Source organism: Ailuropoda melanoleuca, chromosome 12 (assembly GCF_002007445.2).
Source record: "Ailuropoda melanoleuca isolate Jingjing chromosome 12, ASM200744v2, whole genome shotgun sequence".
Lineage (NCBI taxonomy): Eukaryota > Metazoa > Chordata > Mammalia > Carnivora > Ursidae > Ailuropoda > Ailuropoda melanoleuca.
The window spans coordinates 24,678,318-24,693,415 of record NC_048229.1 but is presented as its reverse complement, the minus strand read 5'-3'; the positions used below and the strand labels follow the sequence as shown (position 1 = coordinate 24,693,415).

The 15,098-nt window shown below is 46.3% G+C and overlaps 1 protein-coding gene across 1 annotated transcript in view; it reads left to right on the top strand.

Annotated features, from left to right (window-relative positions):
• LOC100467960 (zinc finger protein 256-like) overlaps positions 1-14,842 on the top strand; it is a 22,840-nt gene extending 7,998 nt beyond the window's left edge. The window contains 2 exon segments of the mRNA XM_034639345.1: positions 12,635-13,660; positions 13,663-14,842. Coding sequence (XP_034495236.1) covers positions 12,635-13,660; positions 13,663-13,769 — 1,133 coding nt within the window. The 3' untranslated portion in view covers positions 13,770-14,842.
• The last annotated feature ends 256 nt before the right edge of the window (positions 14,843-15,098 follow it).

The following is a 15,098-nucleotide window of genomic DNA, read 5'->3' as shown; positions in this document are numbered from 1 at the left end:
TTTTGAAGCTTTCATTGGAGAGCAACGCGGCTCCGCCACTCTTTGCATTCTGGGTAACGTAGTCCCCACAGTTATGAGAGAATGTTACTATATTTCTGTTTAGTGCTCTCTGAAGCTCATCACCCAAGTGTTTGGAGACTTATTTCAGACTCAGTGAAGCTAAGCATGCTCATGAATGCCAATAATGTTGATGTTCCTACGGGCTACAAACCAAATAAACACATCATTCCATAGCGTCTTTGAGTCTCAAGATGTGTCCACGCTTAGTGGAAGCTAATAAACATTATCTTATTTCAATTCTATTGTGTCCATTCCATAGCATTAAATAGATAAAATACTTTAGGTTGTCCCATGTCAAGAAAGATAAGAGGGGGGCGCCTGGGTGGCTCGGCGGTTAAGCGTCTGCCTTCAGCTCAGGGCGTGATCCCAGAGTTATGGGATTGAGCCCCACATCAGGCTCTTCCGCTATGAGCCTGCTTCTTCCTCTCTCACTCCCCCTGCTTGTGTTCCCTCTCTCGCTGGCTGTCTCTATCTCTGTCAAATAAATAAATAAAATCTTTAAAATAAATAAATAAAATCTTTTTTTAAGAAAAAAAGCAATAAAAAAAAAAGAAAAAGAAAGATAAGAGGAAGAGTGTTGGTACACCTGGAATCTCAAGTACAAGGATAGATATGACAGAGTTTCTCCTTGACTAATCTTTATTTAGGACACTAGGATTTTCTTTTTTTAACCTGGTCTTGGCCCGTTGCAGAATCCTGCCAAGTAGGTGTGGCAAGATTTTCTCTTGACTATCTCATCACCACTGATAACTGATCAAATTTCCTCACCCCTCACAATCACACAGGTGATCTCTGATCATACTGACCTGCCTTCTGCAAGGATCTTTTAGGTCCATTTACGAGGAATTTCTCTAATCTGTTAGTGATTTTCTATCCACTAACCACACTCCCCCAACAATCGTGTTCCTTAGTATAAAACCCAACTTGTAAAAAAATTTGAAGTTGAGTCCAGTGTGTCTTCCTCTTACTGCAAGTTCCCATTGTGCCTGCACTTGTGGGAATGCTCCTGAATACAGTCTTCATTACTGTTTCAACAAGTATCTTAATAGTTTTTCTTTTTTTTTTTTAAGATTTTATTTATTTATTTATTTGAGACAGAGAAGGAGTGTGTGAGCGGACTCCCTGCTGAGCTGGGAGCCTGAGGCGGGTCTGTATCCCCGGACCCTGAGATCATGACCTGAGCCGAAGGCAGACACCCAACCAACTGAGCCACCTGGGCGCCCCAATAATTTTTCTCTAACAGATCTGTATATTCTGAAGAAAACATCTCTCCTGCCTGTAGAGTCAACTATTCTGTCCTATTCACTGAGAAACACTTTTATCCATTTGATATGTCTTACTTGATATCCAGATTACATTCAGGTCCTTTTAGGAATATAACATCAATCTTAAAAAGATATCAATGTGAGGGGCGCCTGGGTGGCACAGCGGTTAAGCGTCTGCCTTCGGCTCAGGGCGTGATCCCGGCGTTATGGGATCGAGCCCCACGTCAGGCTCCTCTGCTATGAGCCTGCTTCTTCTCCTCTCCCACTCCCCCTGCTTGTGTTCCCTCTCTCGCTAGCTGTCTCTATCTCTGTCGAATAAAATAAATAAAATCTTAAAAAAAAAAAAGATATCAATGTGAAAAATACTACTTTGGTATGGTAGAGTGGCTGCAGTGTTGCAAGTTGAAGTATGTATGCAAAGGGTTCTTTCTACCCAGAGATACTGGGAGTATCTTAAATTCATGATATCATTGCTGCAAACTGATTATCATTCATTTTGTGATGCAGGAACTGTTTTGCTTGAAGAGTATATATAATCTCAGGAAAACAGTTGTAAAGTTCGAGGTACAAAGCTATTATCAATGTTTATGTATTGCTTCAAAGGTGGTGGTAGAAATAGCTTTGGTGAGACACCTGTAGAAGGTGAGAAAACATAAGTCCTCGGAGGAGTTTTAGCAGTGATGTCTGAGAACAGATCAGATTCAGCTGAGCACGTGACCAGAATTGTCATTCTAAAATTTTGTTTCCAAAATGCAAAGCTCCATTCTTGTAAAGTCTGAGCGATACCTGCATGGAAAAAGAGTTAAAGGGGACATTTAGAGTACCCAGAATTGTAAAATTTACAGGGAAATTGAGATGTCGTGTTTATTCCTGTTGATCAAGGAACAAAAGTTTGGTTTTAGGCACTTATTGTAGGTGCCTGGGGGACATTGGGTCCTAAGAGAGACAAAGACACTTGCATTCTGGGACTTGTGTTGTATTCAAGGAAGAAAGTCCAGGAACAGAAAAGAGTAGCTAAAGAAATACGTAGTATTCTAGAATGTGGCAGACAAAATGGAGGTCAAAGACAGGTGAGTCTCCTGAGGGGTAAAATATGGAATGTAATATTACTCAGCGCAATAAGGGAGGCCTCCTTGATAAGAGTAGAGAACACTTGAAATTGTAAGGGATGAGCCTCGTGGATATGTTTGCAATAAGTTCTGGGCAGAATAAAGCAGTTGTCTAGGTTAGTCAGTGCAGGCTTCACGGTTCTCAGCAGTGAATGGCCTGGGACTGAAGGCCAGTTGGCCATTCCTTTACTTGGCTCACTACAGATACACTCAGGGCATGTGGGTGAGAAGTCCTGGCTCTGTCTCTCAGAGCCTGCAAATCTCCACCGGTGGACTGGGGCCTGGAACCAGTCAATGTCACCTTTCCTAGAATTCTGATTTTCCGAGTGTAATTCCTGGACCTTCACGCATAGTGTCACCTAGGGATTCTTGAAAAGCACATTCTGAATCCTGAACCCAGATCTACTGAATCACTTTGTGGATCAGGCCCAAGTGTCTGTGTTCCACATGATTCTGATACATATTCAAAAAATTTCCACCATTCTGCTGTGTTATGCAGAAACATATACCTGCATTTCTTGTGATTAACAGGCTGTTTAGTCTATCTAAATCTGTAGGGTTTTTTAACTGAAGTTGGCAAAAACAGAAAGAGAAAAACAAAAAAACTCAATAGTGTATATTTGTTTTCCTATAGAAACGAAATTATAAAATGTTTTCTATCTTTTATTGAAGGAGTCCTATACCATATACAGTTATACAGTAGTATGTCAAAATCTCAGATAATTAAATCTCCTGGAGAAAAATAAAGTTTTCAGTATAGCATCCTTTTAGAATGGTTTGTGCACATGGACTCCACTGTGTGTCTATGTGTTAAAACATGTTCTTGTACAAGCTGTTTTCTGTAGTAAAAATAGTCATATTTTATATACAGATCAGTACTTTGCTGTCTCACTTAACAATGTATTTTGGACAACCTAAAGCTATTTCAGCCTTTTACACCTGCTACCTCCTAAAGGCCACACTTAGTAGACCTGAAGCTGCCTCTTAAAAGACTGCTTGCGGGGCGCCTGGGTGGCTCAGATGATTAAGCATCTGCCTTCGAATTGGGTCATGATCCCGGGGTCCTGGGATCGAGTCCCACGTTGGGCTCCCTGATCAGCAATGAGTCTGTTTCTCCCTCTCTCTCTGCCCCTCTGCCTGCTTGTGCACTCTCTCTCTCTCTCTCCCTCGAATAAATAAATAAAATCTTTAAATATATATTTATTTATATATTTTATTTATATTATATTTATTTATAAATATATAATATAAATGTATAAATATATAATATAAATATATAATATAAATAAAATATATGAATATACATATATTTAATATATATATAAAAGACTGCTTGCATTTCACTGCGTGCTCCATGGCTGGCTGCACTGGGGGAGCGGGGCCTACCTACTGATCTCTCCACGGTCCTATCAAGGTCTGTTCTCAAAGGCCATGGAAAACTCTGTACAGGCACCGAAGGTGGTTTCTTGGTGCTAGAGGAGTGGGATTTGTGAGACTAGCCCTGGCTCGTAGAAACATGTGGCTTGGGAAAATAAAAGATGTAAGGGCAGGGGTCAGGAAACCGATTCCTGGATGGCCACCTGGTTATACATGGTATGGAGCGGCAGCTGTGTTGCACTCAATTACTAAAGTTAAAACTACCTACGGAATTTACAAAAGGAGCCAACTCCTGGAGACTTGGTTTTGTAGATGCATTTAAAAAATGGAAGAGAATAGGGGCGCCTGTGTGGCACAGCGGTTAAGCGTCTGCCTTCGGCTCAGGGCGTGATCCTGGCGTTATGGGATGGAGCCCCACATCAGGCTCCTCCACTATGAGCCTGCTTCTTCCTCTCCCACTCCCCCTGCTTGTGTTCCCTCTCTAGCTGGCTGTCTCTATCTCTGTCAAATAAATAAATAAAATCTTTTAAAAAAAAGAAAAAAAAGGAAGAGAATAGGAATAAGAAAAAAAGCAATATATGCAATCCCTTGATTATTCTTCTAGGTAATAGCTAAATGTAATTAAAAGAGAGGGCTGGCAGAGAGAAAGCAAGGAAGGTGAGGTCGCATCCTTCTACCCTCCTTTCAGGGCATTTCCCAAACCTACACATGGGTGTGGAGCCGGAGAGTAGAGGGTGGAGGCAATAGAGATCATAGCCAAGGGATATGATGGCAACAGGAAATCCCACTGCTTAGTCCTTGGGGGAGGAGATCTCCCTGGACAGGGCTGATCTATAGCCTCAGTCTGTGCTCTTTAAGTCCCCTTCACCTCAGAAGCAGTGACAATCACTCTTTCCCAGCAGAGGTCAGGTTCAGACAGGTGACACCATCCGCTGAATTCCATGTGTCTCTTCCAGAGGCCAAATACCCACTTCTCACTCTAGAGGCTAACTCCCAACCTGTAGCACCTGGCATTGCCCCTGCACGTGGGCCAGACAATTGTGGGGACCTGTTGAAGCCAGCACCCATCTTGTTAGTTCAGATGAAAGGAGGAACACTGTAGGTTATATTGTCCCCATGCATAGCTGGACTGGCCATGGAACATGGAGACACAGCCCCAAGAGATAGGAATACTTGCTTATCATTCAAAGGAACATGAGGGAAGGCAACCCTGTTAGCTTATGCGTGTATAAGTGGTTAATTTAGGCACATACAAGCAGCTGACCAGCACTATCCTAAATACATCATCACCAGATGTACCTAATGAAATATGTAACATAAGTTAATATATTTTTCAGATTTTAAGTCTTGTGAGATAGAACAGACCTCCATGGGACCAGAAGAAAGGGCACCAGAAGTATGTAACATCTGTTAACATGACTTCATGGGCTCCCAGTCAATAGCATCCACCTTCTCTGGAGACCCCTGCTCCCACCAGGAAGTTCAGGGCTTTGAGCATTAGCTCCCTGTTTTCCTGGGTGGTGCCACACCAATAAGTAGCCAATTTTTCTTCACTTTGGAAGCTGGGTGTCAGTCTTTTATTGGCTTGCTGTGCATCTGGCAGATGAACTGTCCTTTGGTTCAGCTACACTCTCTTATGGACAGGATACAACCAGTATAATGTGGCCCTTGCTTCTGCCTTCAGGACTCTAAGGAGGGCACCAAGACCAACGAGCACCCCAATCATAGGGATCTGGAACCTAAGGCTTGTGTCAGTGTCATCAGCCTCCTTGTCTTAATACCTTTAATACCTGGCCCAGTTCTCGGTACAGGAGACCCCTGAGAGTGGCCAGGTGGACAAGGGACTAACCTAGAAATCTCCAGAGTTTTCTGTGGGCTTGGACGAAGGATCTTGGGGGCACATAGGAAAGATTTGTAGAGCTGGGCCAGCTGGCCAGCCATGGAGCAGGAGGACAAGGCAACGCACAGCAGTCTTTAGAAAGAGTCAGGTTTGGGTCTAATACGTGTGAATATAAGGAGTTATGGATATAAAATGAGGAAGTGGCTTTAGGTTGTCAAAGATATATAGTGAAGTGAGAAAAGCACAGTGCAGATCTGTATACAAAGCATGCCTTTACTTTTACTACAACCAACAACTTTTATTTGAGTTCAGGACCCAGACAGCATGGCATACATGAGTGCAGACGCAATTCTAAAAGGATAATACTGTACAGTAAGCCTCAGTTTCTCTCTATATTTTTATAATTCTGTCTGCTCTGTCTACATTGTTTCTTTCCTCCACTGATACTGCACAATGTGGTTTTTTTTTAAAGATTTTATTTATTTATTCAACAGAGATAGAGACAGCCAGCGAGAGAGGGAGCACAAGCAGGGGAAGTGGGAGAGGAAGAAGCAGGCTCATAGCGGAGGAGCCTGATGTGGGGCTCGATCCCATAACGCAGGGATCACGCCCTGAGCCAAAGGCAGACGCTCAACCGCTGTGCCACCCAGGCGCCCCTGATACTGCACAATGTTATCAGGAATGAAGACAGTTCATTTTGGAGAAAACCATCAGAGTGACCATTCTGGTCATGTGTTCAATATAAATATTCCTGTTCTCAGACATCATTGCTAAATCTTCCCTGAGGTCTTAACTTTTCTCCCCGTCCACTGATGTTTCATCGAAGCTCTGTCTGCCACCACCTTTGAATCACTACATAGTGATCAGTAATAACTTTCTGTAATTTGCATTTTGCAATTATAGTTCTGAGGTAATACCAATTTCCAATTTCCCATGCAGAACAGTCCCTGCAAGAGAAATGATAATCACTTCCAAACAATGAGATATCATGGTCTTAGGTACCCCAATTCCTTGGAAAAGGAGAGCAGCCTTTGCATACATGCTCCATCTTTGAACACTGAAGCCATTGTCCCCTTCCAAAACAACATTTATTACATTGTTCTTTTTTTGACGGATGTTAGATTCCTAAAAGGAACTGGGTTTGTGCGAGGATATGAATTAAGATATTAAATGGATAAAAGTATCATTCAATGAATTGGACACAAAAATTAATGGTCAGATTAGAGAGATGTTTTCTATGGGTGCATTTTTTAAAAAACTCTTGCTTCAGGGTGGCCTAACATTCATCCTGTATCTTCTCTGTCATGGCCCTGTATGAAGTATTTTTTACCCTGTCCCTGACCAAACATACACACACTGACAAAACTGTCTCTAATGCTTCTGGGTGTATTTGACTTGTAGGATCATAACGTTTACTAGGTTCTGCTTCCAAGGACACATGTTGTATCTAAATGACTCTATAGAATGATATGTGCATTTGGATCTGTAGCCTTTTGGAGCATATGAAATGTTTTTAGCTTTGAGACCACGCTGAGCATCCAGGAGTCTGAAATAATGTCTCCAAACACTTGGGACATTACTTCCCAGAAATCTGGGTTCGGATTCTGTAAGAAGAAGCGAAGCCCCTCTAGCCTGGGATGGAAGACCCCAATTTCCAGAGCCCTCTAGGGGGCGTGGCCTTTCCTCCCGGAGGTCGTTGGGAATGTGTTATCCTCATCCTGTATGTCTGTGAACTACATTACCCAGAAGAGTGCGCGTCGATGGACTGCATCTCTGACCAATGAAGATGGAGAAAAGAGTCGCTTCTGCGTGCGCACCTAACGTCGGGGCGGGACTTCCGTCCTCATCCCCCTGGCGGTCTTTTTGCCTTTCAGGCCCGTTCATCCGCTAATGTTCCGGAGCTCAGGCTCAGGATTGGGGTGACTAACCGAGAAAGCGCGAGGGGAGGTGCTGTTCCCGCCGCACACACTTGGGTCTGCGGCTGGCGACGCCGCCTGGGCTGCCCCGCGCCGGGGGCCGGAACGGGGACCACCGGCCCAGGAGTCCACTCCGCACAAAGAGTCCGATGGCGGCGGCCGCGCCCATGGACCCGGCTCAGGTAAACGCTCGTCTCCCCCCGCCCCGCCGTCCCCCCACCCAGACCCGAAAGGCCCGAGGCGGGGCGTCTGCTCGCGTCCCTGCGGCCCAGGCCCCGGTGTCCGGGACAGGGAGGCGCCGGCGGGCGGGGCCCCGTGTGTGAGCGCCGGCGTGCTGGCTGTGGGAGCGGGCTCGGGGCTGAGCGGCCGGCCGGGGCAGAGGCTGGAGGGGGGACCTGAGATGGGAGGATTCTGCCCTCAAGTGACAGAGCGTGAGGCAAAGTCACGCCTGGAATGGCGGACTGAGGTCTGGTACCTTCAGGTGAGGACTCCAGACTCCAAGGAGAGTTTTGGCTAAAGGAGGGACCCGATCTCCGTTTGGGATTTTAACGTTTCCCGAAGGCGGTTCAAAGGAAGAGCTGACCGGAGGGCAATGGAGAGGACATCGAGTCCTTGGGAGGTTGGATCTTAGTTCAGGTGGCACAGTTGGCAAGAGGGAACACAGCATTGAGGCACAGCGGTTAGAGAGCCAGCTGCGGTCACCCGACTCCAGGGCCAGGGAAGGGTACGGGTAACATGTGCCCAACGAACCCTGCCACGGACCTAATTCTCCATTGCCCCTCTGTACAGTTTCCCATTGCGGCAGAGGTGCTGTGGAACTTAGACAGGTCAGTGGAGGGTGTCTCAGCCCCTCACTGGCCCAGGCCACCACCCACATATTCTCTGGATTATGGTGTCCTGGGGCTCTTAAGTGTCATTCCCCCAGGCCTGGGTCTAGGAGCCCTTGGGAAATCCTAAGCAGAGGGTCCTAAGTCCATATCAGGCTCTATATAGAAATGTTGCCCTTTTTGGCAACCGATGTATTAGGAACTGGTTCCAGGATATGCAGATGCTTAGAGGCGTAACTGAACTGAGTGTTCAGAAAACCACATGTGTCCTTTTAGGTGGGAGCAAAGAGCAGGGGGACAGGAATCAAGACTGGAATGACTGAGAAGTTGGGTGTGTTTTCTGGAGGTGATGGGAAGGTGCGAATCAGAGGCAGAAAGTGATCTGAACGAGGTCTTACCAGACTCCGTCTGGTTGCAGAGTATAGAACAGACTGTGAGACTGAAGGAGAAGGAAGATCAGGCTGCAGCTACTGCCAAAGCCCTGGTGAGAGTTAATGGACCAGAGTCGTGGCTTAGGAAAAGTGGTTAGATTCTGGTTGGATGTTTTAAATGGACAACTAGATTCTCTGATGAGGGAGGAGGAGTGAAATACAGGACTCAGAGATGATGCCAGTATTTTAGGTCTTAGCAGCTGTAGGAATGGAAGGTCCATTATCTAAGATGAAGAATGTAGTAGTAATATTCAGTGTGGGGAGGGGGGGTGTTAGGAGTTTTGATTTAGGTATATTGAGAGTCTGGGATATTTCAGAGACCACTGAATGGATGCCTGATGTGGGCAGTTGTTCATATAGGTCTGGGAATCTGGGGAAGGTTCAGGATGGAGGATTCAGGATGTTCACAATTAGGAGGGGTAATTGTCAGGTTATGATTGTAAAGCTATTAGGGAGCCAGGTAGGGAAGATGGAGACTGTGGACTGGGTCTCTTGCCTGCATACCTCGGTGAGTGGTTGAGGCTTCACAAACACAAATGAGGCAGGTACATGGCCCTGAAAGGAGTGTGTGTCCTGGACAAGATAGTCTGGCAGGCGGCCAAGGCTTCCAAGGCGAGGGCGGACAGGAACAAGGTGGACACAGAGCCAAGGGATGACCGAGGCAAGATGTCACGCAGACCAGAGTGGGTTTTTATTCACCACTCTTCACTCACCAGGATTTTGTGAGGACTTTGTTGGGGCCTGGGCTGTTTCTTTCAGCCAGGAAGATAAGGTCAAGGGCAAATGTGGTCATTTGTGAGAGTCACTAAGGCCTGGGGTGGACCACTAATGGAGGTGGGCTTTGAATGAGGGTTCGGTGGACCGAGGAGGTTGTGATTGCCTTGGGGACAGCAAGTGCAGCAGCTCGTGGAATTGGGCCATGGGTAGCTGAAGATCCACACGTCTGAGGCAAGGAATAGTCCCAAGCAGTGAAGGCTTCGTAGGAGCATTTGGGGCTGTGATGGCTAGTGGGCTTCCTGGGAAGTCAGTGGCAGTATTTAATCCTGTTTGAATTTGCAGAGCGTCCTGTGAATGCTGTCGTCAGGTTGTGGTGCAAGGTCTGTAATTAAGACCCAGTATTACGTGCGGCACTGATGTCTGGAAACCATGAGGACTTCAGATGGCCAGAGTGCTACTTCTGCTCCCAGAAATAAGATCTCCTAACCAAAGAATGTTTTTGATCAAGGGCATCAGGTGCTTATCCCTCTGTAGTTGGTTTCAGCTACCTACCTGCCCATGGAGTTACTCAGATAAGTCAGTGGCATCTTCCCAGAGGAAACAGTTACCTCTTTGTATTGATATTACAAAGTTTGGATCTTACAACCACCAGCTGTTCAGTCTTTCCCAGAGTGCCATCCCCATGTGGCCCTGTGTGGTGTCCTCCTCTCCCAGGTTGTAAATACGTATGGTTAGAAAAATGCTGTCGATCTCATCTGTCATCTGGCCATCCCCATACCCCTAGCACACAATCCCATCCTCACCAGTGGGGTGAAGAGGTGATTGAAATACAGTCATATATCATTGTGAGGCCAGAGAGATGCCTAAGGTATGCAGGGCAGTAAGCTGGTGGCAACCATGGGCATGTGGCAGTGTCTGCAATGTGGGGGATGTGCCATCTAAAGAATGATGTGTACTTGTAGCGGGAGTATGCCGGATGCCCTAGGGCCCTGGGATTGAGAATTGCATAGTTTGTCCATACTAAGGGAATTGCTTAGCAGAAATGGGTGAATGCCTCTGTCCAGACCCTCGTTTGATACCGTTTTATCCACCTGCCTTGTCTTACTGATGGCTGGTGCCCATGATCAATGGGCCTGTGAGGAGACAGTGGCACCAGTGCTAGGGCCTGGTTTCTCTTCTGTGTTGGATGCTTAGGAAGAGGATGGTGAGGGGGTAGATGTGGAGGGGATGGATTGTCATCTTTGAGGGAGAGGCTGTTTATGGGTTCATCTGTCTCCATCTTGCCAGGGCACTGTGACCTTTGAGGACATTGCCGTGTCCTTCTCCTGGGAGGAATGGGATCTTCTTGATGAGACTCAGAGACACCTGTACCAGGATGTGATGCTGGAGAACTTGGCGCTTATAACCTCCCTGGGTAAGGCCCTCACACCCACCTCTGTGCCCTGGGCTGGTCTCTCCCTTTACCTTTTTCCCCAAGGGTGGGTCTGTCCTCCTGTCAGGATCATGGTCTCTGCTTCCTTCCCCACTTCCTTGAATAGGCAGTGTGGTTGGCTGGGCTGAGTTATGTGCACTGCCTGCCTCTTGAGCAGCCCCAACACCTTCCAGTCCTAAGCCTCTCAGGAGAGGAACCAGGGTCAGGACTATTCCATTCAGCCCAGTGGATCCCCCTTTGCTTGCCCTCTCCCTGCCAGGTGACTTCCAGTTACAAAGCACCCGAGTATCCCAAGTTCTACTTTCTTCCTCTAGCTGACATTTCCTCATTCCTTCTTGTGCCAGAAATTGCCATCACTGACCATCACTGTTATGTAGACCATGGTCTGTTCTTGCTTGGAAATTTTCTTTATAATAGAATAATATAATATAGAATATTATATTAGAATATATTAGAATATTAGAATATATTAGAATTTATTAGAATATTATATTAGAATAGACTATAAAAGAAATATAAAGTTTTCTTTTGTGTGCACTGCATGTGCTGAGCTGTTCTTGGCCAGTGCTGGCCGCTTATCTCTCCTGTCTTTCCCTTATTACTTGCATCATCCAGGTGCCACATAGTTGCTCATCTCGGGATTATGGTGGAAAGTCTGTTGTGGTTCACAGCCTGGCTCTGAACAGTAACACCTGGGGGAGGCATGACCTCAGGGCTCGGTACACATCATACTGGAAACTTATTCCACATGACTGGTCTTTCGTTGGTAATGACAGTGGCCCCAACACTTCATACCTGCCTTTCCTTCCCCAGTCTTCACACTCAGGTGACTGGTCACCTGCTCTTCATCACTTGTACTCTTACTTCCTGCCCAGGACTAATCTACACCTCTCTGGATTCCACATCTTGACCATTTTAGTCACTGCTCCGTGTGGGGCACTCTCCTTATTAGCTCCTACATGTTGTGTCGTGAGGTGCACATAGATTCTTAAACAGTCCTTGAACACCAGCATCTCTTTCACTGTTGAATTTTCCTGGGTCTGAACACACCGTTCTGCATGGCAGACTAGGTCCTTTTGAAAGTTCTATGTAGACCTTGTCTCTTCTCAGTGTGTTTGTTTCACCTCGTGAGTGTCCCTGAACCCCCATTTTGTGATCATTAGTGGCCTAGTATGGCTAAGCGGCCTCATCCTCAGCCTGAACTCAAACCTCTTATCCTATAAACAATCTCATGGACTTGTTTCTGGGTGTGTCATACACACTTGGGTAGCAGCTGCCTGCCAAGGAAGTCACCATGCACTTCACCAGCATTTCCTGCTTTCAGGTTGTTGGCATGGAGCAGAGGATGAGGAGGCACCTTCTAAGCAGAGCGTTTCTGTAGATGGAGTGTCACATGTCAGAACTCCTGAGACAGGTCTTTTTCTCCAGAAGGCCAACCCCTATGAGGTGTGTGGTCTGGTCTTGAAAGACAGTTTTCACTCGGCTGAGCACCAGGAAACACAGTTTGATGAGAAACTGCACACTGGTGGGACGCATGGGAAAAGATTCTTTTTCAGCAAAAACCTGCAGCAGCAGCAGAAGCAGCACATGAGCGATAAGCCCTTTGGAAACAACAGAGGCAGAGCTTCGGTGGTCAAGAGCTGCAGATTGCAAGTGTCAGGGAAGCCCTTTATCTGTGGGGAGATTGGTAAGGACTTCTTGGCTAGCTCAGGATTCCTCCAGCAACAGTCCACACACGCAGGAGAGAAGTCAAACAATGGAACTGAATGTGGGGCAGCCTTCCACAAGGGAAAAACTCAATGCCGCTGCGGAGACAGCACAGAAGCTTTCAGCCACAAGCACACATTCGTTCATCACCAGAGAGTCCGCCCTGGAGAAAGATGTTACATATGCAGTGAATGTGGGAAATCTTTTAGCCATAACTCTAGCCTTATTAAACACCAGAGAGTTCACACAGGAGAAAGGCCTTATGAGTGTGGGGAATGTGGCAAATCCTTTAGCCAGAGCTCCAACCTCTTCCAACATCGGAGAGTGCACACTGGAGAACGACCTTATGAGTGCAGTGAATGTGGGAAATCTTTTAGCCAAAGCTACAGCCTCAATAACCATCGGAAAGTTCACACTGGAGAAAGGCCATTTGAGTGTGGAGAATGTGGCAAATGCTTCAGTCAAAGATCCAACCTCATTCAACATCGGAGAATTCACACTGGAGAAAAGCCTTATGAGTGCAGTGAATGTGGGAAATCCTTTAATCAAAGCTCTGCGCTCCTGCAACACCATACCGTTCACACCGGAGAACGGCCCTATGAGTGCAGTGAATGTGGGAAGTCCTTTACCTATAATTCCAGTCTTTTAAAACACCAGAAAGTCCACACAGGATCAAAGCCTTATGAGTGCAGTGAATGTAGGAAATCTTTTAGCCAGAATTGTAGCCTCGTTCTACATCTGAGAGTTCACACTGGAGAAAGGCCTTATCAGTGCAGCAAATGTGGAAAATCTTTTAGCCAAAGCTCGGCGCTCCTTAAACACCAGAGAGTTCACACAGGAGAAAGGCCATATGAGTGCAGTGAGTGTGGGAAGTCCTTTAGGCGAAGCTCCAACTTCAGTGACCATCGGAGAGTTCACACTGGAGAAAGGCCATATAAGTGTAACCAGTGTGGGAAATCCTTTAGTAAAAGCTCTGGCCTCGACACCAGAGAGTTCATACTGGATTGGGCATTATAAATATCTTGAATGAGAAAGGCATTAGCCAAAGGCCTTACCTCATTGACTACGACAAAATTCACATGGGATAAACAACTTAGATATGTAGCAAATGTATTTCCTTGTTCGGTATAACAACACTCGAGATCTGTTTTGAGGGTGCTGTCTGCCTGAATTGAGCCTCATACATCCAAACATCAAAATAAATTCCAGGTATGTGGAGCTGTGTTGTGTGTGTCAGCTCAGGCCCCTGTGAATTTTTATTACTGTTGATTCTGTAGCAGCAGCCATTTACCTCTCCCACCTGCAGGTGCCGGCATGTGTATCATTTATCCACTCTGACGTGTTCAGCGAAGTAAACCTTGGTGTTTTCCCATTCACTGGGTAAATGTGAGAAGCCAGAGTGCTCATTCTTTTCTCTCTGAATAGTTAGGGCATGAATGACCCCATTGTGTTCTAGAGGACTCCATCCGAGTTCTGCTCGTGATGTGAAAAGTGACCATTTTAGGGATATTATTGATCTGGTGACTCTCGTGATGGAATTTCCAGCCTCCAAGCCACCAACCGAGGAACAGCCTTCCTCTATTACTCTGGTTTGTGCTGTAACAAAGGCCTGATTGTGTAAGCCACCTTTATCTTAAGGGTTAGATTCACTTTATGGGGTGCTTTCAGAATGGCAGGAGAAACAGCTGCCGTGGACACCCCAATCTTTGTGTGCTTCAGGGGGATGGAAGGGTGGTAGTCCTCCCTCTAGTTTGGTCCTTGTTTGCATTGTTGCCCAAGGCCTCTAAGGAAATTATGTAGGGTTTTGTGGTTAAATTGTAGCCTGGATGCCAGGACATTTCGTGGTGTCAGCACTCACCCTGACGAGGGGCCAGTTGTGACAACCTCCAGTACTTCTGGGAACAACATGAAATCGTTCTCTTGTTTGCAGGGGATATTGCATCATGCTCAGCACTGGTGCAGGAAATCTGTTCCCAGTTCCTGCAGAGGAGTGGTGTACCCTGATATCCAGAATTTTCTGTGGTAGTGTCTGAAAGTGTCTTTCTGGCTGAAAGATTATAGGGGGAATCATAATTGTACACAATTAGAGGATTAATGGAGAGGGAGGGGACACCTGGGAGGCTCAGTTAAGCGTCTGCCTTCGGCTCAGGTCATGGTCCCATGATCCTGGGATCGAGTCCCGCATCAGGCTCCTTGCTCAGTGGGGACCTGCTTCTCCATCTGCCTGTTGCAACCCTTGCTTGTGTGCTCTCTCTCTCTGACAAATAAATAAAATCTTAAAAAAAAAAAAAACAAAACAGCGAGGGCAAGAGATTCCAACAAATTGGTTGGAATGTGCCTCTTTTAAAGGGGCACCTGCCATTGTTCCAGTCAGTACGGCTGTGAAGGATGAGCAAGTACAGAAATTCTCAGATCCT